This window comes from Salmo trutta, chromosome 40 (genome assembly GCF_901001165.1).
Source record: "Salmo trutta chromosome 40, fSalTru1.1, whole genome shotgun sequence".
NCBI lineage: Eukaryota > Metazoa > Chordata > Actinopteri > Salmoniformes > Salmonidae > Salmo > Salmo trutta.
In genome coordinates, this window is record NC_042996.1 from 3,803,147 (window position 1) to 3,826,015 (window position 22,869).

The 22,869-nt window shown below is 44.3% G+C and overlaps 1 protein-coding gene across 1 annotated transcript in view; it reads left to right on the forward strand.

Moving 5' to 3' along the window:
* exoc4 (exocyst complex component 4) overlaps positions 1–22,869 on the forward strand; it is a 283,169-nt gene that overhangs the window by 236,225 nt on the left and 24,075 nt on the right. The window contains 3 exon segments of the mRNA XM_029742408.1: positions 15,099–15,240; positions 19,013–19,191; positions 21,552–21,711. Coding sequence (XP_029598268.1) covers positions 15,099–15,240; positions 19,013–19,191; positions 21,552–21,711 — 481 coding nt within the window.

A 22,869-nucleotide genomic window follows, 5' to 3' on the forward strand; every position in this document is an offset into this window, starting at 1 on the left:
TGGATGGATGTTGAATACTGACTTGTATCACAGGTGACCTGCCTGGGTACACAGCTTGCACCCGTTGTCTGTGAACTCTTTGTTGTAGAAACAATAAAAAAGCTCTTATTTCTGTAAAAAATGAAATATGATGGGGCTGGAGAAATGTAACATTCTCATATTCATAGACAGAGCTACGGATGCAAGGGCTGACCATCCATGACATCAAAATGATAGTTTTAACCCATGTTTACATTTACTTTGTTTACAAATATTGGAGTAAAACAAGCTTATATTTTGGGTTCTCATGGAGTGTAACAGTTGAACTAAGGTCATGAGGCATTTATAAGTTATATTCTTCAACAATCAATGGGTACATATCATTCATATATAAGTCCAACAATGGATGTAGCAACTGCTGATTGCCCCTTTAAAGAACCTGTGTGATGTGTTCGTTTATTTACCATTCATGTCCTCGTGGGAAACATCCCAGTTGGAACAATTCTTCAACCAATGACATTTTAGCTAGCTATATGAGCTAGCTAAAGTTTCTAATAATAAAGTTAGCTAGGTTGCAAACATGGACAATATAGCCAAACTAGCTACATATCAACAATGCTACATATCAAGTGTGTAGATATGTAACATTGTAATTTTCTCCGACTTGTAATTACAACTTGGAGGGCCGTGCAAGTGAAACTTCCCAGTCGAAGTCTCGTATTTCCGATAACTCAGACACCACATGAACACACTATTTGTCCCGAGGACTTCACCTCCTGTTTAAAAGGTGGCGTAGTGTTGGCTACTGGATTTTTCTATTGATGGTTAAATCAGCCACGTGATTCTGAGGTAAAAGGATGTGTGTTGTCATACCGTATACCCCGGTATATGGTAGAAACGTTATATCGCCCAAGCCTAGTTGATACCACCTAAAGAAGGACTGAGAGAGAATAGGATGTTTACATTAAAAAAAAAATATATATATATATATATATATTAAGGTGTTTTCTGACTTCATTGAACAGATCGAGAAGATGGCAGTGGGAAAGGTAGAGGTTGTGTCAAATGGGGATAGGATTGGATTCTAACCTATGCCGGATTCTAACCTATGCTGGATTCTAACCTATGCCGGATTCTAACCAATGCCGGATTCTAACCAATGCCGGATTCTAACCAATGCCGGATTCTAACCAATGCCGGATTCTAACCTGTGCCAGATTCTAACCTGTGCCAGATTCTAACCTATGCTGACACTGTAGACGTGTGTGCCAGAGGCTGCATCATTACCGCTAGACCAGCCAGGCCACAACGGTGTTTACACATTTCACCTTTCCCCCAGCATAGACTGTTCATTATCCAGGAAGTTAATTTGGTACAACTGGCAAAGGGTCTGCAAAGCATCTTTGTGTCCCACCAACAGTCACCCTGAAACACCAGCCTCCAGGGGGTGGAGAAGACCTTGAACAGGGGCACACTGGGGAACCTGCCATTCTCCCTGTAGTTGTTGTCCAGGCGGGACAACATGGCCAGGTGGGCAAAACGCTAAGCTGCTGTAGCAATACGTGTTGGCAATGCTGGGATCAATCTTCTTATCATAGCCAGGGTAACGGCCATGGCTTCTCGGCCAACGGCGTGAGGAATGTAGTCCCTGGACACAAACACCTAGGAGGGAGAGAGAGGAAGAGAGTGCTTGTAGATTCATTTGTAGGTGTGTATGTGACAGCACAGCTGTGTTAATGTAAGAATATTAAAGAATATGTTTATGTGTAAGAAGGAGAAGCAGAGTGTGTGTTAGAGACTATGCACTGGACGTGTAGCGGAGAGAAGGAAGTGATGTGTGTTTTAGTTTGTTCTGCGGGCCTCCTGGTGCGGGCCTCCTGGTACAGTGTCTCAGCCTCCCAATATGGTTGATACCTCTCAGGGCCAGACGGTTGTGCTCACTCATGAACATTGTTTGAATGGATGTCAAGGTTATTTTCTCATCTCCCCGAACATCACCTGGCAGACAACAGATTTACAGGTGAGGCCAAATAGTCATTGAGACAACTATTGTACATGAAAGTTAGTTACTCTAGTCAAAGTTTGCTCTTTTTTTGTCATCATTATTTTCCGTAGACTTTAACTGCATTTGGTCGACTCTTCAGACAAACAGATTTAAAAGGCTGACCTGCAAAGAAGCAGCTTATGTCCTCCACATTGGTGGTGTTGGTGATTCTCTTCCTTCTAGTTACAGTGGGGTGTCTGGTAGTATGTAGTTCCTTCTAGTTACAGTGGGGTGTCTGGTAGTATGTAGTTCCTTCTAGTTACAGTGGGGTGTCTGGTAGTATGTAGTTCCTTCTAGTTACAGTGGGGTGTCTGGTAGTATGTAGTTCCTTCTAGTTACAGTGGGGTGTCTGGTAGTATGTAGTTCCTTCTAGTTACAGTGGGGTGTCTGGTAGTATGTAGTTCCTTCTAGTTACAGTGGGGTGTCTGGTAGTATGTAGTTCCTTCTAGTTACAGTGGGGTGTCTGGTAGTATGTAGTTCCTTCTAGTTACAGTGGGGTGTCTGGTAGTATGTAGTTCCTTCTAGTTACAGTGGGGTGTCTGACAGTATGTAGTTCCTTCTAGTTACAGTGGGGTGTCTGGTAGTATGTAGTTCCTTCTAGTTACAGTGGGGTGTCTGATAGTATGTCGTTCCTTCTAGTTACAGTGGGGTGTCTGGTAGTATGTAGTTCCTTCTAGTTACAGTGGGGTGTCTGATAGTATGTAGTTCCTTCTAGTTACAGTGGGGTGTCTGATAGTATGTCGTTCCTTCTAGTTACAGTGGGGTGTCTGGTAGTATGTAGTTCCTTCTAGTTACAGTGGGGTGTCTGGTAGTATGTAGTTCCTTCTAGTTACAGTGGGGTGTCTGGTAGTATGTAGTTCCTTCTAGTTACAGTGGGGTGTCTGGTAGTATGTAGTTCCTTCTAGTTACAGTGGGGTGTCTGGTAGTATGTAGTTCCTTCTAGTTACAGTGGGGTGTCTGGTAGTATGTAGTTCCTTCTAGTTACAGTGGGGTGTCTGGTAGTATGCAGTTCCTTCTAGTTACAGTGGGGTGTCTGACAGTATGTAGTTCCTTCTAGTTACAGTGGGGTGTCTGACAGTATGTAGTTCCTTCTAGTTACAGTGGGGTGTCTGGTAGTATGTAGTTCCTTCTAGTTACAGTGGGGTGTCTGGTAGTATGTAGTTCCTTCTAGTTACAGTGGGGTGTCTGGTAGTATGTAGTTCCTTCTAGTTACAGTGGGGTGTCTGGTAGTATGTAGTTCCTTCTAGTTACAGTGTAGGTGTCTGACAGTATGTAGTTCCTTCTAGTTACAGTGGGGTGTCTGACAGTATGTAGTTCCTTCTAGTTACAGTGGGGTGTCTGACAGTATGTAGTTCCTTCTAGTTACAGTGGGGTGTCTGACAGTATGTAGTTCCTTCTAGTTACAGTGGGGTGTCTGGTAGTATGTAGTTCCTTCTAGTTACAGTGGGGTGTCTGCTAGTATGTAGTTCCTTCTAGTTACAGTGGGGTGTCTGACAGTATGTAGTTCCTTCTAGTTACAGTGGGGTGTCTGACAGTATGTAGTTCCTTCTAGTTACAGTGGGGTGTCTGGTAGTATGTAGTTTTCTTCTAGTTACGTCTGACAGTATGTAGTTCCTTCTAGTACAGTGGGGTGTCTGGTAGTATGTAGTTCCTTTCTAGTTACAGTGGGTGGTCTGACAGTATGTAGTTCCTTCTAGTTACAGTGGGGTGTCTGACAGTATGTAGTTCCTTCTAGTTACAGTGTAGGTGTCTGACAGTATGTAGTTCCTTCTAGTTACAGTGGGGTGTCTGACAGTATGTAGTTCCTTCTAGTTACAGTGGGGTGTCTGACAGTATGTAGTTCCTTCTAGTTACAGTGGGGTGTCTGACAGTATGTAGTTCCTTCTAGTTACAGTGGGGGTCTGGTAGTATGTAGTTCCTTCTAGTTACAGTGGGGTGTCTGATAGTATGTAGTCCTTCTAGTTACAGTGGGGTGTCTGGTAGTATGTAGTTCCTTCTAGTTCAGTGGGGTGTCTGGTAGTATGTAGTTCCTTCTAGTTACAGTGGGGTGTCTGGTAGTATGTAGTTCCTTCTAGTTACAGTGGGGTGTCTGACAGTATGTAGTTCCTTCTAGTTACAGTGGGGTGTCTGACAGTATGTAGTTCCTTCTAGTTACAGTGGGGTGTCTGACAGTATGTAGTTCCTTCTAGTTACAGTGGGGTGTCTGGTAGTATGTAGTTCCTTCTAGTTACAGTGGGGTGTCTGACAGTATGTAGTTCCTTCTAGTTAGAGTGTGGTGTCTGACAGTATGTAGTTCCTTCTAGTTACAGTGGGGTGTCTGGTAGTATGTAGTTCCTTCTAGTTACAGTGGGGTGTCTGACAGTATGTAGTTCCTTCTAGTTACAGTGGGGTGTCTGACAGTATGTAGTTCCTTCTAGTTACAGTGGGGTGTCTGACAGTATGTAGTTCCTTCTAGTTACAGTGGGGTGTCTGATAGTATGTAGTTCCTTCTAGTTACAGTGGGGTGTCTGATAGTATGTAGTTCCTTCTAGTTACAGTGGGGTGTCTGACAGTATGTAGTTCCTTCTAGTTACAGTGGGGTGTCTGGTAGTATGCAGTTCCTTCTAGTTACAGTGGGGTGTCTGACAGTATGTAGTTCCTTCTAGTTACAGTGGGGTGTCTGATAGTATGTAGTTCCTTCTAGTTACAGTGGGGTGTCTGGTGGTATGTAGTTCCTTCTAGTTACAGTGGGGTGTCTGGTAGTATGTAGTTCCTTCTAGTTACAGTGGGGTGTCTGGTAGTATGTAGTTCCTTCTAGTTACAGTGGGGTGTCTGGTAGTATGTAGTTCCTTCTAGTTACAGTGGGGTGTCTGGTAGTATGTAGTTCCTTCTAGTTACAGTGGGGTGTCTGACAGTATGTAGTTCCTTCTAGTTACAGTGTGGTGTCTGATAGTATGTAGTTCCTTCTAGTTACAGTGGGGTGTCTGGTAGTATGTAGTTCCTTTTAGTTACAGTGGGGTGTCTGACAGTATGTAGTTCCTTCTAGTTACAGTGGGGTGTCTGGTAGTATGTAGTTCCTTCTAGTTACAGTGTGGTGTCTGGTAGTATGTAGTTCCTTCTAGTTACAGTGGGGTGTCTGGTAGTATGTAGTTCCTTCTAGTTACAGTGGGGTGTCTGGTAGTATGTAGTTCCTTCTAGTTACAGTGTGGTGTCTGGTAGTATGTAGTTCCTTCTAGTTACAGTGGGGTGTCTGGTAGTATGTAGTTCCTTCTAGTTACAGTGTGGTGTCTGACAGTCTGTAGTTCCTTCTTTCCACAAGTCTCCACTTACCTTGTTTGACCAAATCAATCACTGACTGTTAATACTATTTATTCTAGGAATTTTGAGTCATTCCAGAATGTTTTATTTGATTGACCATTAATAAAAAAGACTTTTCCCCCACCTGGCTTTTCTTACTCTATATTCTCACCATCTGTTTCCTGCTAGAACCCTTTTGCAGTAGCATGAGTTATATGATTGTGATAATTATGTCTACATGGTCGATGGCAGGCCTGGGCAATTATTTTCCATGGAGGGCCACATTAGCATATATTTTTGCCACCGCGGGCCAGAATCATATTACAGGATTATACATCATGTGTATGACTGTGTTGACAGATATATCTACTGTAAATTATGTCCAGATATGCTGCTTATTTAACTGTTTTAACAAGCACAGAAATACACCCCATCCATGTTCTCCTTTTGGTAGGTATGTTCATTATTAAACATGCAGTGAACTACATGGAGGGAAAAGTACACTGTGCATTGACTAGAGCTGTGAAGTCAGGTATAGTTTGACGTCGCTATGCACTGGATTGCTGAGAGGTGAGAGTCAGTAAGAGATGATCTGTGTCTTGACTTGTTGTATTTCATCACTGAAAATTTCTGTTCACATACAAAGGTTGACCCAAACAGCCTTTGCCCTGGCGTGGTCTATGGTGTGGGCTAACCAGAATAAACATATGATTATATTTTGACCTGTGTTCTCAGAGCTTCTCAGAGCTTCTCGGTAGACTAACAGTGACATGTTTACTTACTTCCCAACAATGCAGAGAGAAAAAGAGAAAAACAATTATAATAACACAATAAATAAATACACAATGAGTAACAATAACTTGGCTATATACATGGGGTACCAGTACTGAGTCAATGATAACTTGGCTATATACACAGGGTACCAGTACTGAGTCAATGATAACTTGGCTATATACACGGGGTACCAGTACTGAGTCAATGATAACTTGGCTATATAGACGGGGTGAGTCAATGATAACTTGGCTATATACACGGGGTACCAGTACTGAGTCAATGATAACTTGGCTATATACATGGGGTACCAGTACTGAGTCAATGATAACTTGGCTATATACACGGGGTACCAGTACTGAGTCAATGATAACTTGGCTATATACATGGGGTACCAGTACTGAGTCAATGATAACTTGGCTATATACACGGGGTAACAGTACCGAGTCAATGATAACTTGGCTATATACACGGGGTACTAGTACAGAGTCGTGCAGGGGTTCGAGGTAGATGTGCAGGGGTTCGAGGTAGTTGAGGCAGATACAGTTGAAGTCGGAAGTTTACATATACCTTAGCCAAATACATTTAAACTCAGTTTTTAAAAAATCCCTGTCTTAGGTCAGTTAGGATCACCACTTTATTTTAAGAATGTGAAATGTCAGAATAATAGTAGAGAGAATTATTTATTTCAGCTTTTATTTTTTTCATTACATTCTCAGTGGGTCAGAAGTTTACATACGCTCAATTAGTATTTGGTAGTATTGCCTTTAAATTGTTTAACTTGGGTCAAACGTTTCAGGTGGCCTTACCATAATAAGTTGGGTGAATGGTTGCCCATTCCTCCTGACAGAGCTGGTGTAACTGAGTCAGGTTTGTAAGCCTCCTTGCTTGCACACACTTTTTCAATTCTGCCCACAAATGTTCTATAGGATTGAGGTCAGGGTTTTGTGATGGCCACTCCAATACCTTGACTTTGTTGTCCTTAAGCCATTTTGCCACAACTTTGGAAGTATGCTTGGGGTCATTGTCCATTTGGAAGACCCATTTGCGACCAAGCTTTAACTTCCTGACTGATGTCTTGAGATGTTGCTTCAATATATCCACATCATTTTCCTCCCTCATGATGTCATCTATTTTGTGAAGTGCACCAGTCCCTCCTGCAGAAAAGCACCCCCACAACATGATGCTGCCACCCCCGTGCTTCACGGTTGGGATGATGTTCTTCGGGCTTGCAAGGCTCCCCCTTTTTCCTCCAAACATAATGATGGTCATTATGGCCAAACAGTTATATTTTTGTTCCATCAGACCAGAGGACATTTCTCCAAAAAGTACAATCTTTGTCCCCATATGCAGTTGCAAACCGTAGTCTGGCTTTTTATGGCGGTTTTGGAGCAGTGGCTTCTTCCTTGCTGAGCGTCCTTTCAGGTTATGTCGATATAGGACTAGTTTTACTGTGGACATAGATACTTTAGTACCTGTTTCCTAAAGTTCATCCTTGGGAAATTGCTCCCAATGATGAACCAGACTAGTGGAGGTCTACAATTTTTTTCTGAGGTCTTGGCTGATTTCTTTTTATTTTCCCATGATGTCAAGCCAAGAGGCACTGAGTTTAAAGGTAGACCTTGAAATACATCCACAGGTACACCTCCAATTCACTCAAATGATGTCAATTAGCCAAACAGAAGCTTCTAAAGCCATGACATTTTCTGGAATTTTCCAAGCTGTTTAAAGGCACAGTCAACTTAGTGTATGTAAACTTCTGACCCACTGGAATTGTAATATAGTGAATTATAAGTGAAATAATCTGTCTGTAAACAATTATTAGAAAAATTACTTGTTTCATGCACAAAGTAGATGTCCTAACCGACTTGCCAAAACTGTAGTTTGTTAACAAGAAGTTTAGGTAGGGATAAAGTGACTAGGCAACAGGATAGATAATAAAGAGCAGCGTATGTGATGAGTGAAAAGAGTTAGTGCCAAAAGGGTCAGTCCAGATTTGGTTAAATATTTGTATGGCTTTGGGGGTGGAAGCTGTTCAGGGTCCTGATGGTTCCAGTCTTGGTATCTCAGTGATGTACTGGGCCATACACACTACCCTCTGTAGTCCTTTGCTGTCGGATGTCAAGCAGTTGCCATACCAAGCGGTGATGCAGCCAGTCAAGATGTTCTCAAGGGTGCAGCTGTAGAACTTTTTGAGGATCTGAGGGCCCATGCCAAATCTTGGTACACTTAAAACCAGAACAATTTATAAATAGTTCACCACGCTTGTTTGCTTTGAATTTCTTCTGTGTAATGTCTTCATGAACAGACTCTAGAATTTTAAAGTGTTATTCACCTGTCCCCATGGGATAACCATTTGAAGAACCCTTTTTTGGTTCCAGGCTCAACCCTTTTGGTTTCCATGTAGAACCCTTTTCACAGAGAGTTCTACCTGGAACCCAAAAGGGTTCTTTAAATGGTTATCCTATGGGGACACCCAAAATACCCTTTTGGAACGCTTTTTTCTAAGAGTGCAGTGTCATGACATTGGCCTGTGGGTAAGGTTTATGACCCCCCCCATAAATACCTTTCTCCCTTCCCCTCTCTTACTGACCCTACTGAAGGACTGCTGTCCTGTTAAATATAGAGAGTCTGGGAACATCAAACAAATGGGGAAAGGAACCATATTTTGGTAATAAAACCAGTTGGAAATATGCTTTGGAACGTAATAAGTATGGATGTCAGTTCAGTTGTCATCTGAGACATTATGACTGATGACAGGACGACATAAACTGTACCTGGGAAAGTATCCACCCTCTAGTTATCAGAGTCACATGGAATTGTTATGCAATTGAAATGTTTGATATTGAAATTGTTTGTTAGGAGGTTAAATGTAATTTTAGCTTCCAAATGAGAGATTTGGGTTTTCATAAGGAAAGTGCCCTGCTTGATCAGTGGCCCACCCCTGTGAAGAGGAGGGGTTATAAACGATGAAACACATCCTTCCCCCCTCTCCACTATATAAGCCTTTGACGAAAAGATAACCACGTTGTTCCAGTACGTGTGGTCTGCAGCCTCTACGTTAGAAGGACACACATGTCAAGTACAGAACTAAGCCAACCTCGGCGTGAGCTTTGGTGGCGAATGGTATGAACTTTGAGCTTATTCACTACAGAAGTGATACTTCCTAGCCGTTGAGTTAGCAGCGGCCGCTGTAGACGTGGGCTAGGAAAGGACGGACGACGGATCCAGTCTAACAGACGGACGAAGATACCACCACGTATCCAATTTACCACCAGAGACATTCTTCCGAGGACAGGAAGATCTGTTGGCCAACCCGGCCAGCATCTACGACCAATCTACCGAAGCGCAGCTCATAGTAAATATTTATTGCATTTTCCTTTTCCAAATGGGCGGTAATTTGGTAATGCATAAGATAATGTATTTACGATAGCATAGCTGCTGTTTCTTTGTTCCTAAATCTTCCCGCTCTTTCATTCAAGCCCAACCCCCTTTCCTTTGTGTAACCAGCCATCATGTATGACATCATTTGTATTCGGTGTATTTGTAATTCTGTGTGATTAGTTTAGGTATTTAGTAAATAAATAATTAAACCCAATTTTGTATTGCTGATTCAACTTGTTAGCCAGGGTTCGTGAAGAATTTACAACTTTCATTATGAGACTGAAAATAAAATGATTAAGATGACGGCTATCGATGTAAAAGATTACTAAGTATTTTAAGAGTTTATTCGGAAGATAACGGCTCTATAAACGTTCTTCCGTGGTGCCCCGACTTTCTAGTTAATTACATTTACATGATTAGCTTAATCAGGTAATATTAATTACAGAGAAAGAATTTTATAGGTTAGCATGTCATATCACTTAATCTGGCATAGCCAAAGACACGACAGCAGTTATACAATATTCTAATTATTTAGGGAACGTCATGCAACAGACTTGTGCATTGTGATTGAAATGTGTGCTTTAGGGTTATATTGTCTCAAGACTATTCATCTTTACTTTTGTAAAAGGCAAGTAACTGAATTTTCTTTCGTGCAACGCAACCATGTTCTTTTGTTTTGTTCTTTGTGGCAAGACAAAAGGAAATGATGGTGTGTGTTCCATGGTTAATTGTCTGAGTCAGGGGGGATCAGCATTCAGACTCATAACAATGATACTGCAGTATTTCCGGTTTCTGAACACTTGGACCAAAATAGAGTCTTGTTTTTGCAGGCTGATATCTAAGACGAGGATTGCAGGGTCGTTCCACGAGTACCTTTTGCATCACTTTGACACTGTTTATTTAAATTGTGCACCAATATTGAATTTTCAAAGCCTGTTATGTTATATGATCTTGTCCTGAGAGAACAGAAGTGGTGTGGTTGGTGAGTTTGGTTCAACCTAGGTGTGATCAAGATGTGCTTCTCCTTTCCTATTTCTATTGACTTTCATCCCAAGACAAACACATCTAGTCTATTTGCAGTTTCCATTACCACGTGTTGCTGGGGTGAGTCGGTTGTGTTGTTATCATCAAGGTAATGTTGAAGTGTTGGATATGTTTACTTTATTGAACTGAATCTTAATTAGGGTTGGATCAAAACACTATTGCTACAGCCCTCAAACTCAACTCTGGACCTCCAGGACTGTTCCACTGCATTGTTTCACTGTTCCCCTGTAATCAGGGACGGATTTAGACCTGGGACACCAGGTGTGTGCAATTAGTTATTAGGTAGAACAGAAAACCAGCAGGTTCCAGACCTCATAGGGTCAGAGTTGAGTACCCCTGATCTACAGTATATAGCTCTGAATTATCTGTTTTCCTTCACAAACTGTTGAAGTCCCTGTATAACATTTACCCTCTTCTTTGAAAAAAATGAACGGCTGACTTGCTCGGTGTTTACACTGGACTACCATCTGTTCAATGAGTCTTTACCTACAATGACGCAGACCTAACTGGCATCAATGCACGATCTCCGCCAAAGTCATCAGATGCGTTTTTAGGAGTTCAAATTCATCTCTCTCATAGGTAGAGAAACCTGTTGTTTGGAGACATGGAGACAAGGCAGGGGTACTGGGTTAATGGGGACGAGGCAGCAGGGTACTGGGTTAATGGGGCGAGGCGAGGGTACTGGGTTAATGGGTACTAGGCAGTGGTACGGGTTAATGGGGACGAGGCAGGGTACTGGGTTAATGGGGACGAGGCAGGGGTACTGGGTTAATGGGGACGAGCAGGGTACGGGTTATGGGGACGAGGCAGGGTGCCTGGTGACATTGAGACGAGGCATGATACTGTGAACATGGAGACGAGGCAGGGGTACTGGGATATGGAGACGAGACAGGATACTGGGAACATGGCAGGGATACTGGGGACATAGGGTCGAGGCAGGGTACTGGGTGCACGAGACGAGGCAGAATACTGTTTACACGAGACGAGGCAGGGTACTGGGGACATGGAGACGAGGCAGGGTACTGGGGACATGGAGACGAGGCAGGGTACTGGGGACATGCATACGAGGCAGGGTACTGGGGACATGCAGACGAGGCAGGGTACTGGGGACATGGAGACAAGGCAGGGTACCAAGGGCATGGAGACAAGGCAGGTTACCAAGGACATGGAGACAAGGCAGGGTACCAAGGACATGGAGACAAGGCAGGGTACCAAGGACATGGAGACAAGGCAGGGTACCGGGGACATGGAGACAAGGCAGGGTACCAAGGACATGGAGACAAGGCAGGGTACCAAGGACATGGAGACAAGGCAGGGTACCAAGGACATGGAAACAAGGCAGGGTACCAAGGACATGGAGACAAGGCAGGGTGCCAAGGACATGGAGACAAGGCAGGGTACCGGGGACATGGAGACAAGGCAGGGTACCAAGGACATGGAGACAAGGCAGGGTACCAAGGACATGGAGACAAGGCAGGGTACCAAGGACATGGAGACGAGGCAGGGTACTGACTTAATGGGGACGAGGCAGGGTACTGGGGACATGGAGACGAGGCAGGATACTGAGTTAATGGGGGATGAGGCAGGGTACTGGGGACATGAGACGAGGCAGGATACTGAGTTAATGGAGATGAGGCAGGATACTGGGGACATGCAGACGAGGCAGGATACTGAGTTAATGGGGATGAGGCAGGATACTGAGTTAATGGGGATGAGGCAGGATACTGGGGACATGCAGACGAGGTAGGGTACCAAGGACATGAGATGAGGCAGGATACTGAGTTAATGGGGATGAGGCAGGGTACTGGGGACATGGAGACGAGGCAGGATACTGAGTTAATGGGGATGAGGCAGGGTACTGAGTTAATGGAGACGAGGCAGGATAATTAGTTAATGGGGACGCGGCAGGGTACCGGGGACATGCAGACGAGGTAGGGTACTGAGTTAATGGGGATGAGGCAGGGTACTGGGGACATCTCATGTGATGTGACTCCCAAATAAGTCAACATGTGACTTTGTCAGAATGTGCATAACGTAGATGCAGAGCTTTGAGTATTTTTTGATTTATTGAAGAGTATTTAGTTCCTGTTTCTAGTTTTTTAAGAATCAAATCAGAGTGTATAAAACTTGTAGTGTCTTGAATCTGTAGGAAATATCTCCACTAAGCAGCGTTGGCTAAAGGACCTCTGTCAACAGTGTTTGGGTCTTTGAGTGTGCTTGCCGTCCTGCCTGCGTACGTGCACTCGTCCATACGACCTTCACAAGGGCTGAGGGAGTAACTGCGGAGCTGGCCCTGACTGCAGCCAATCGATCGCTAGCCCTCACCACCCCTCTTCCGCTCAGCAGTCTCTCTCCAAACACACACCACATTCCCCACCGCCTCATTGCCCAAATAGACTCACATATGAGTGACAGGGCCAATTTCTCTCTCCTTCCACTCCCCTCTAATTCATAACCATTGATTTACACCTGGTGGTCTGAATGCTCTTTACACACACACTCCACCCCACACACACACACACACACACAGCTCCTTTGTATGGATCACAATGCAGACACAGACTTGGTGTCTCAGCACATGGATTGAAGGACTGAAGGGACTTTGTGTAGCACAGTGTCCCAAACCTCTCCTTGAGTTCTCCATGCTATTCCTCCTATTTGATGTATTCCAGTCCAATCTCACCTGATTCAACTGATCAGCGTCTCATCAATCCCTTCATTAGTTGAATTAAGTGTGTTAGTTCTGGATTCCATCAACTCTCTCAATTGTGTCTGGTTCTCTTTGGGTCTCTTTCGTCCTAGTTCTCCCTGGTTCTCTTTAGTTCTCTTTCATCCTAGTTCTCCCTGGTTCTCTTTGGGTCTCCTTCGTCCTAGTTCTCCCTGGTTCTCTTTAGTTCTCTTTCGTCCTAGTTCTCCCTGGTTCTCTTTAGTTCTCTTTCATCCTAGTTCTCCCTGGTTCTCTTTAGTTCTCTTTCGTCCTAGTTCTCCCTGGTTCTCTTTAGTTCTCTTTCGTCCTAGTTCTCCCTGGTTCTCTTTAGTTCTCCTTCGTCCTAGTTCTCCCTGGTTCTCTTTAGTTCTCTTTCGTCCTAGTTCTCCCTGGTTCTCTTTAGTTCTCTTTCGTCCTAGTTCTCCCTGGTTCTCTTTAGTTCTCTTTCGTCCTAGTTCTCCCTGGTTCTCTTTAGTTCTCTTTCGTCCTAGTTCTCCCTGGTTCTCTTTAGTTCTCTTTCGTCCTAGTTCTCCCTGGTTCTCTTTAGTTCTCTTTCGTCCTAGTTCTCCCTGGTTCTCTTTAGTTCTCCTTCGTCCTAGTTCTTCCATATATTTATATGTATATATTCTTATCCCATTCCTTTACTTAGATGTGTGTGTATTAGGTAGTTTTTGTGCGTTTGTTAGATTACATGTTAAATATTGCTGCGCTGTCAGAACTAGAAGCACAAGCATTTCACTGCACTCACAATAACATCTGCTAACCATGTGTATGTGACCAATAACATCTGCTAATCATGTGTATGTGACCAATAACATCTGCTAACCATGTGTATGTGACCAGTAACATCTGCTAATCATGTGTATGTGACCAATAACATCTGCTAATCATGTGTATGTGACCAATAACATCTGCTAACCATGTGTATGTGACCAATACAATTTGATTTGATTTGATTTTATTTGGTTCTCCTCCTGGTTCTTGTAATTGAGATCTGGCATATGTGGAATGGTCATTTGTTCTCGAGAAGAGGTGTGGAATGGTCCTGGGTTCTCGAGAAGAGGTGTGGAATGCTCCTGGGTTCTCGAGAAGAGGTGTGGAATGCTCCTGGGTACTCGGGAAGAGGGTGTGGGATGGTCCCTGGGTACTTTAGAAGAGGTGTGGAATGGTCCTGGGTACTTGAATAGAGGTGTGGAATGGTCCTGGGTACTTTAGAAGAGGTGTGGAAAGGTCCTGGGTACTTTAGAAGAGGTGTGGAATGGTCCTGGGTACTTGAATAGAGGTGTGGAATGGTCCTGGGTACTTGAATAGAGGTGTGGAATGGTCCTGGGTACTTTAGAAGAGGTGTGGAATGGTCCTGGGTACTTTAGAAGAGGTGTGGAATGGTCCTGGGTACTTAGAAGAGGGTGTGGAATGGTCCGGGTACTTTATAAGAGGTGTGGAATGGTCCTGGGTACTTTAGAAGAGGTGTGGAATGGTCCTGGTACTTTAGAAGAGGTGTGGAATGGTCCTGGGTACTTAGAAGAGGTGTGGGATGGTCCTGGGTACTTTAGAAGAGGTGTGGAATGGTCCTGGGTACTTAGAAGAGGTGTGGAATGGTCCTGGGTACTTTAGAAGAGGTGTGAATGGTCCTGGGTACTTTAGAAGAGGTGTGGAATGGTCCTGGGTACTTTAGAAGAGGGTGTGGAATGGTCCTGGGTACTTAGAAGAGGTGTGGAATGGTCCTGGGTACTTTAGAGAGGTGCGGAATGGTCCTGGGTACTTTAGAAGAGGTGTGGAATGTCCTGGGTACTTTAGAAGAGGTGTGGGAAACACTGCTGTGGTATTTTTAATCTTTAGCTGTAATGTAACTAAAGTGTGTGTGTGTGTGTGTGTGTGTGTGTGTGCGTTCAGGTGGGTCTCCAGGCTCGGACCCCCAGGTGACCAATGAGAGCGTCCGCAGCAGGGACCAGATCCTCCAGACTCTGACTGACCTGTCCAGGGCCTTCCAGGACATCGCTGACCGCTGTCTGCTGGTCCTCCACCTGGAGGTCAGGTACGTACGGACATGGACTCTCCAGGATAAACACCCAGCCTGGGTCATGTTCACAATGACCTTTTCCTATTGGTCATGTTCACAATGACCTTTTCCTATTGGTCATGTTCACAATGACCTTTTCCTATTGGTCAAGTACAGATCATACTACCGCCCGCTTCACTCCATTTTCTTTTATTTAGTCCCTAGCGAACACAACCGTGATTTATAAAATCTTCCTCTCAATGGTTTCACAGTGTTCTTCAGTCCTGGTCCTGAGTGGGGGCAGACTGAGTTAGCAGGCTGTTGTTCTGTCAGACTACCACGTTGACTGTCAGACCTTGAATAGTTCCACCTATGAATTTGAGAGTGATTAAGTCAAATCAAATGTATTTATATAGCCCTTCTTACATCAGCTGATATCTCAAAGTGCTGTACAGAAACCCAGCCTAAAACCCCAAACAGCAAGTAATGCAGGTGTAGAAGCACGGTGGCTAGGAAAAACTCCCTAGAAAGGCCAAAAACTTGGAAGAAACCTAGAGAGGAACCAGGCTATGAGGGGTGGCCAGTCCTCTTCTGGCTGTGCCGGGTGGAGATTCTAACAGAACATGGCCAAGATGTTCAAATGTTCATAGATGACCAGCATGGTCAATAATAATAATCACAGTAGTTGTCGAGGGTGCAACAAGTCAGCACCTCGAGTAAATGTCAGTTGGCTTTTCATAGCCGATCATTGAGAGTATCTCTACCGCTCCTGCTGTCTCTAGAGAGTTGAAAACAGCAGGTCTGGGACAGGTAGCACGTCCAGTGAACAGGTCAGGGTTCCATAGCCGCAGGCAGAACAGTTGAAACTGGAGCGGCAGCACGGCCAGGTGGACTGGGGACAGCAAGGAGTCATCATGCCAGGTAGTCCTGAGGCATGGTCCTAGGGCTCAGGTCCTCCGAGAGAGAGAAAGAAAGAGAGAATTAGAAAGAGCGTACTTAAATTCACACAGGACACTGGTTAAGACAGGAGAAATACTCCAGATATAACAGACTGACCCTAGCCCCCCGACACATAAACTACTGCAGCATAAATACTGGAGGCTGAGACAGGAGGGGTCAGGAGACACTGTGGCCCCATCTGATGATACCCCCGGACAGGGCCAAAAAGGCAGGATATAACCCCAACCACTATTCCAAAGCACAGCCCCCACACCACTAGAGGGATATCTTCAAACACCAACTTACCATCCTGAGACAAGGCCGAGTATAGCCCACAAAGATCTCCGCCACGGCACAACCCAAGGGGGGGCGCCAACCCAGACAGGAAGACCACATCAGTGACTCAAACCCACTCAAGTGACGCACCCCTCCTAGGGACGGCATGGAAGAACACCAGTAAGCCAGTGGAGAGAGGGGAACCGGCCAGGCAGAGACAGCAAGGGCGGTTCGTTGCTCCAGAGCCTTTCCGTTCACCTTCACACTCCTGGGCCAGACTACACTCAATCATAGGACCTACTGAAGAGATGAGTCTTCAGTAAAGACTTAAAGGTTGAGACCGAATCTGCGTCTCTCACATGGGTAGGCAGACCATTCCATAAAATGAAGCGCTATAGGAGAAAGCCCTGCCTCCAGTTGTTTGTTTAGAAATTCTAGCGACAATTAGGAGGCCTGCGTCTTGTGACCATAGCGTACGTGTAGGTATGTACGGCAGGATCAAATTGGAAAGATAGATAGGAGCAATCCCATGTAATGCTTTGTAGGTTAGCAGTAAAACCTTGAAATCAGCCAGTGTAGGGAGGCTACCACATTTGTTCAGCCCCGTCCTTCAACTTTATAGCGCACCAAGTGGCAGGGCTGTCATTTTTTTTATTTTAGAACCCCTTTAGGTGTATATATATGTATGTTATTATTATTATTATTTGATAAATATTGAATTTGGCCTTTAGTACCATACCCCACATTGAATAACACATTCAGAAAACAGTCCAAAAATAAATCATAAGGAATAAGGTTTTGAAGTGTCTGTCCTATATCTAGGAGATATAAGGAAGCTCAGGAAATATATATAATTTTTTTATACATATTTAACCCCTTTTTTGGGGTAGGCACAACATCGGTTTCCTTCAGACTAGTTAGTTTGTAGCCCAAATGTTCAGACGCTACAAACAGAAGTTGGCAAATCGACGCTACTGACTTCAGACGAGTCCCCTGACACTTGTGGAGACCACCATCATGTTTGGTCTGATTAATGGTCTGACAAACACCGCTCTAGCTCTGCCACCTTTAACTGCAGATGAGGAAGTGCAACATTGGCGGTGGATTGAGACTCATCCAATAGAATAAAACAGATATCTCTAGCTGAAACTGACGGATTGTGATGGGATAAAAAATAAAAATGATATTACTTAGATTGGTGCACCGGCGTGTCAGTCAACTCTAGGGGTAAACAGTGCAAGACCATTTAATAACACATTCAGACCAATGTCTCCCTTCAGATCCAGTGAGTTCACCCATTAACGTCTAAAACAAGTGATTTACCAGCCAAACCAGAAAACAACCAACTCTCTCTCCATCAACAGCCCCCCATCTCCTCCTTCTCTTTATCCCTCCATCCCCTCCTTCCTCTCTTTATCCCTCCATCCCTCATCATGGCTCTGAGATATTGTTTCGCTTCTACAGTAATGTTTATGATCGCCCCGAAAAAAGAGAGGGGGCGAGAAACCCTCCCTGAGCTCTGCACTGCTCTGCTACTCCACGCCTTATGGACTTTTACCATCAACCACATTTCACCAGACAGTAAGGGTGGCAAATGATGCCATCAGGAAGAGGAGAGAAAGAGGAAGAAAGACAGAGATGCAGAAAGAGGGATGGAAAGAAGGAGATGGAGAGAGGGGGAGAGAGGGAGAAGGGGATAAAGAGAGAGAGAAGGAGAAAAGAGAGAGAGCGAGAGGGTGTTGGTTTTTTATGTCTCCACTCATGTTTTTAATAGCCACTGGGGCCGAAGAGGGTTTTTGGGTCTTCTGATGAAGGTGTGAGCAGGCAGAGATCATGTATCAGTCAGGTGTTTAGGGAAACTAAGCACCCGCATGGTGCTCTTGGATTAGAATGTCACCCTTGGTCAAATGTGTTTAAAGACAAGAGGCGGAGGGGAGACATTAGATTAAGTTACAGTAGACTGATATCTACATATCACAATCTGTCCTGATAGTTACATGGTGGATGAATTCAGTGAAACATCCCACTAGAGCTGAGCGATGCATTTCCACCACCGCTTTTTCATTCTCCTTTATATACTAGATAATGGGACATCAATTGTCCCATTAACAATCACCCATATTAGCAAAGTTATTTCATTTCAAACTTCTCATTTCTCTAGTATAGGCCGCTTATCATAATGAACGATATCAGCAAAATGCCTGCGATAAGTAACACTAAGCTGATTCCGTCACCATCATGACTTCATCTACCGGTAGGATTTGGTTGGACTAAACACACTCAACAATATTGTCTGTCTCTCCTCATCTGTCTCTCCTCTCTCCTCATCTGTCTCTCCTCTCTCCTCATCTGTCTCTCCTCTCTCCTCATCTGTCTCTCCTCTCTCCTCATCTGTCTCTCCTCTCTCCTCATCTGTCTCTCCTCTCTCCTCATCTGTCTATCCTCTCTCCTCATCTGTCTATCCTCTCTCCTCATCTGTCTATCCTCTCTCCTCATCTGTCTATCCTCTCTCCTCATCTGTCTATCCTCTTTCTTCCCCTCATCTATCTATCCTCTCTCCTCTCCTCATGTCTCTCCTCTCTTCTCCCCTCAGAGTGCATTGTTTCCACTACCTGATCCCCCTGGCCAAGCAGGGGAACTATGCCATAGTGGCCAACGTGGAGAGCATGGACTACGACCCCTTGGTGGTCAAACTCAACAAGGACATCAGTGCCATCGAGGAGGTGATGGGTGCCGCGCTGCAGCAGCACAAGTTCCAGTACATCTTTGAAGGTAAGCCTGTTGTTGGGGGTCGTCCATGATAATGTCATGTGTTGAGAAAGTATTGGTCAGTGCCCTTTTTAGGAATATTTAATTATATTGATTCTATTGGCTTAATGTACTTGTTTCACCTGACTGTGCTCAGGTCAGTGTGTGCCTGTATTAGAGGTCGACCGATTAATCGGAATGGCCAATTAATTAAGGCCGATTTCAAGTTTTCATAACAATCGGTAATCGGTATTTTTGCCCACCGATTTGCCGATTTATTTTATTTTTTTACACCTTTAACTAGGCAAGTCAGATTAAGAACACATTCTTATTTTCAATGACGGCCTAGGAACGGGGGTTAACTGCCTTGTTCAGGGGGGATTTGGGGATTCGTTTTTGCAACCTTCTGGTTACTAGTCCAACGCTCTAACCACCTGCCTTACATTGCACTCCACGAGGAGCCTGCATGGCAGGCTGACTACCTGTTACGCGAGGGCAGCAAGAAGCCAAGGTAAGTTGCTAGCTAGCATTAAACTTATCTTATAAAATACTATCAATCTTAACATAATCACTAGTTAACTACACATGGTTGATGATATTACTAGTTTATCTAACGTGTCCTACGTTGCATATAATCGATGCGGTGCCTGTTAATTTCTCATCGAATCACAGCCCACTTCGACAAACGGGTGATGATGTAACAAGCGCATTTGTGAAAAAAGCACTGTCGTTGCATCAATGTACCTAGCCATAAACATCAATGCCTTTCTTTAAAATCTATACACAAGTATATATTTTAAACCTGCATATTTAGTTACTATTGCCTGCTAACATGAATTGTGTCACTGCTCTTGCGTTCATTGCCTGGCTCGTTGCGAACTAATTGGCCAGAATTTTACGTAATTATGACATACCATTGAAGGTTGTGCAATGTAACAGGAATATTTAGACTTAGGGATGCCACCCGTTAGATAAAATACGGACCGGTTCCGTATTTCACTGAAAGAAAAAAAAAAACGTTTTGTTTTCGAGATGATAGTTTCTGGATTCTACCATATTAATGACCTAAGGCTCGTATTTCTGTGTGTTTTATTATATTATAATAAGTCTATGATTTGATAGAGCAGTCTGACTGAGCGGTGGTAGGCAGCTGCAGGCTCGTAAGCATTCATTCAAACAGCACTTTCGTGCGTTTTGCCAGCAGCTCTTCGCAATGCATTGCTCTGTTTATGACTTCAAGCCTGTCATCTCCCAAGATTAGGCTGGTGTAACCGATGTGAAATGGCTAGCTAGTTAGCGGGTGCGCGCTAATAGCGTTTTCAAACATCACCTCGCTCTGAGACTTGGAGTAGTTGTTTCCCTTGCTCTGCATGGGTAACGCTGCTTCGGGGGTGGCTGTTGTCGATGTGTTCCTGGTTCGAGCCCAGGTAGGAGCGAGGAGAGGGACGGAAGCTGTACTGTTACACTGGCAATACTAAAGTGCCTATAAGAACATCCAATAGTCAAAGGTATATGAAGTACAAATCGTATAGAGAGAAATAGTCCTATAATTCCTATAATAACTACAACCTAAAACTTCTTACCTGGGAATATTGAAGACTCATGTTAAAAGGAACCACCAGCTTTCATATGTTCCCATGTTCTGAGCAAGGAACTTAAACGTTAGCTTTCTTACATGGCACATATTGCACTTGTACTTTCTTCTCCAACACTTTGTTTTTGCATTATTTAAACCAAATTGAACATGTTTCATTATTTATTTGAGGCTACATTGATTTTATTGATGTATTATATTAAGTTAAAATAAGTGTTAATTCAGTATTGTTGTAATTGTCATTATTACAAATAAATAAAATAAATACATAAAAAAAATTTTTTTTAAATGGCAGATTAATCGGTATCGGCGTTGAAAAATTATAATTGGTCGACCTCTAGCCTGTATTTTCACTGTCTTTTTGGGGTACTAATGTCCACTGCGGTGATCAATAGAAGTGATGACTACTGGGATGTATTCTGCAGTATGTGACTGGTATGTGTTTTCTCTCTCTTCATGTTCTCTTGCGCTCTCTCTTCTCTCGTCTCTCTCGTCTCTCCTCTCTCTCTCTCTCTCTCTTCTCTCTTTTGTGCTCTCTTTTCTCCCCTTATTGCACTCTCTCTCTCCCTGTCTCTTCTATTCTCTCATCTCTTCTCTCTGTCTCTTTCTCTCTCTCTCTCTTCTCTTCTCGAGCTCTCCCTCACTCTCTCCCTCTCTCTCTCCCTCTCTCTCTCTCTCTCCCTCTCTCTCTCCCCTCTCTTTCCCTCTCTCTCCTCTCTCTCTCCTCCTCTCTCTCCTCTCTCTGTCTGTCTCTCTGTCTGTCTCTGCCTGTCTGTCTCTCTGTCTGTAGGTCTTGGCCACCTGATCTCCTGTATTCTGATCAATGGAGCCCAGTACTTTAAGAGGATCAGTGAGTCTGGCATCAAGAAGATGTGTAGGAACATCTTTGTCCTGCAGCAGAACCTCACCAACATCACCATGTCTCGAGAGGCCGACCTGGACTTCGCTAGGTGAGACATACACACAGGAAGGGGACAAAGAAAGACAGGGTAAGAGATGGATGAACATGACGGAAGGATAGAGAGGGGACACAAAGGGATAGAAATAGGAAAGATGATGAGAAAAGAGGAGGGCAAATCAAAGTAGAGAGAGAGAGAGGGCGAGAGAGAGCGGGCGGGGCGAGAGAGAGCGGGCGGGCGAGAGAGAGCGGGCGAGAGAGAGCGGGCGAGAGAGAGCGGGCGAGAGAGAGCGGGCGAGAGAGAGCGGGCGGGCGAGAGAGAGCGGGCGGGCGAGAGAGAGCGGGCGGGCGAGAGAGCGGGCAGGCGAGACAGAGCGGGCGGGCGAGACAGAGCGGGCGGGCGAGAGAGGGAGAGAGATAATCTAAGTTAGTCATTGGGAGGCTGTGTCTCAGAAGGACACAGGACAGCTTTATTTGGACGGATCAATGTGTAATCACTGTCTTCCTGCCCTCTGTCCCTCTCTTTCGCTGTATCCCTCTTCTGCAGTTCTTTTTTCTCGCTCCCTTTCTCGCCCTCTGTTCAGCATGTTCCACCAGCATACAGAACTGCACCAATCTACACCCCAGGAGGGAGTGGACCAGATGGGAGGGGGTACAGTGCATTCAGAAAGTATTCAGACCACTTGACTTTATCAACATTATTTTACATTGCGACCTTATTCTGAAATCGATTTTTTTTTTTTAAATGTATCCTTATCAATCTACTCACAATACTGTAGAAAATGAAATATCTCATTTACATAAGTATTCTGACCATTTTACTCAGAACTTTGTTAAAGCACCTTTGGCAGCAATTATTCTTGGGTATGACGCTACAAGCTTGGCACACCTGTATTTGGGAGTTTCTCCATTCTTCTCTGAAGATCCTCTCAAGCTCTGTCAGGTTTTCATCAAGGATCTCTGTACTTTGCTTCGTTCATCTTTCCCTCGATCCTGACTACTCTCCCAGTCCATGCCGCTGAAAAATATCCCCACAGCATGATGCTGCCACCACCATGCTTCACTGTAGGGATGGTGCCATGTTTCCTCCAGACGTGACACTTGACATTCAGGCCAAAGAGTTCAATCTTGGTTTCATCAGACCAGAGAATCTTGTTTCTCATGGTCTGAGAGATCCTTTAGGTTCCTTTTGGCAAACTCCAAGCGGGCT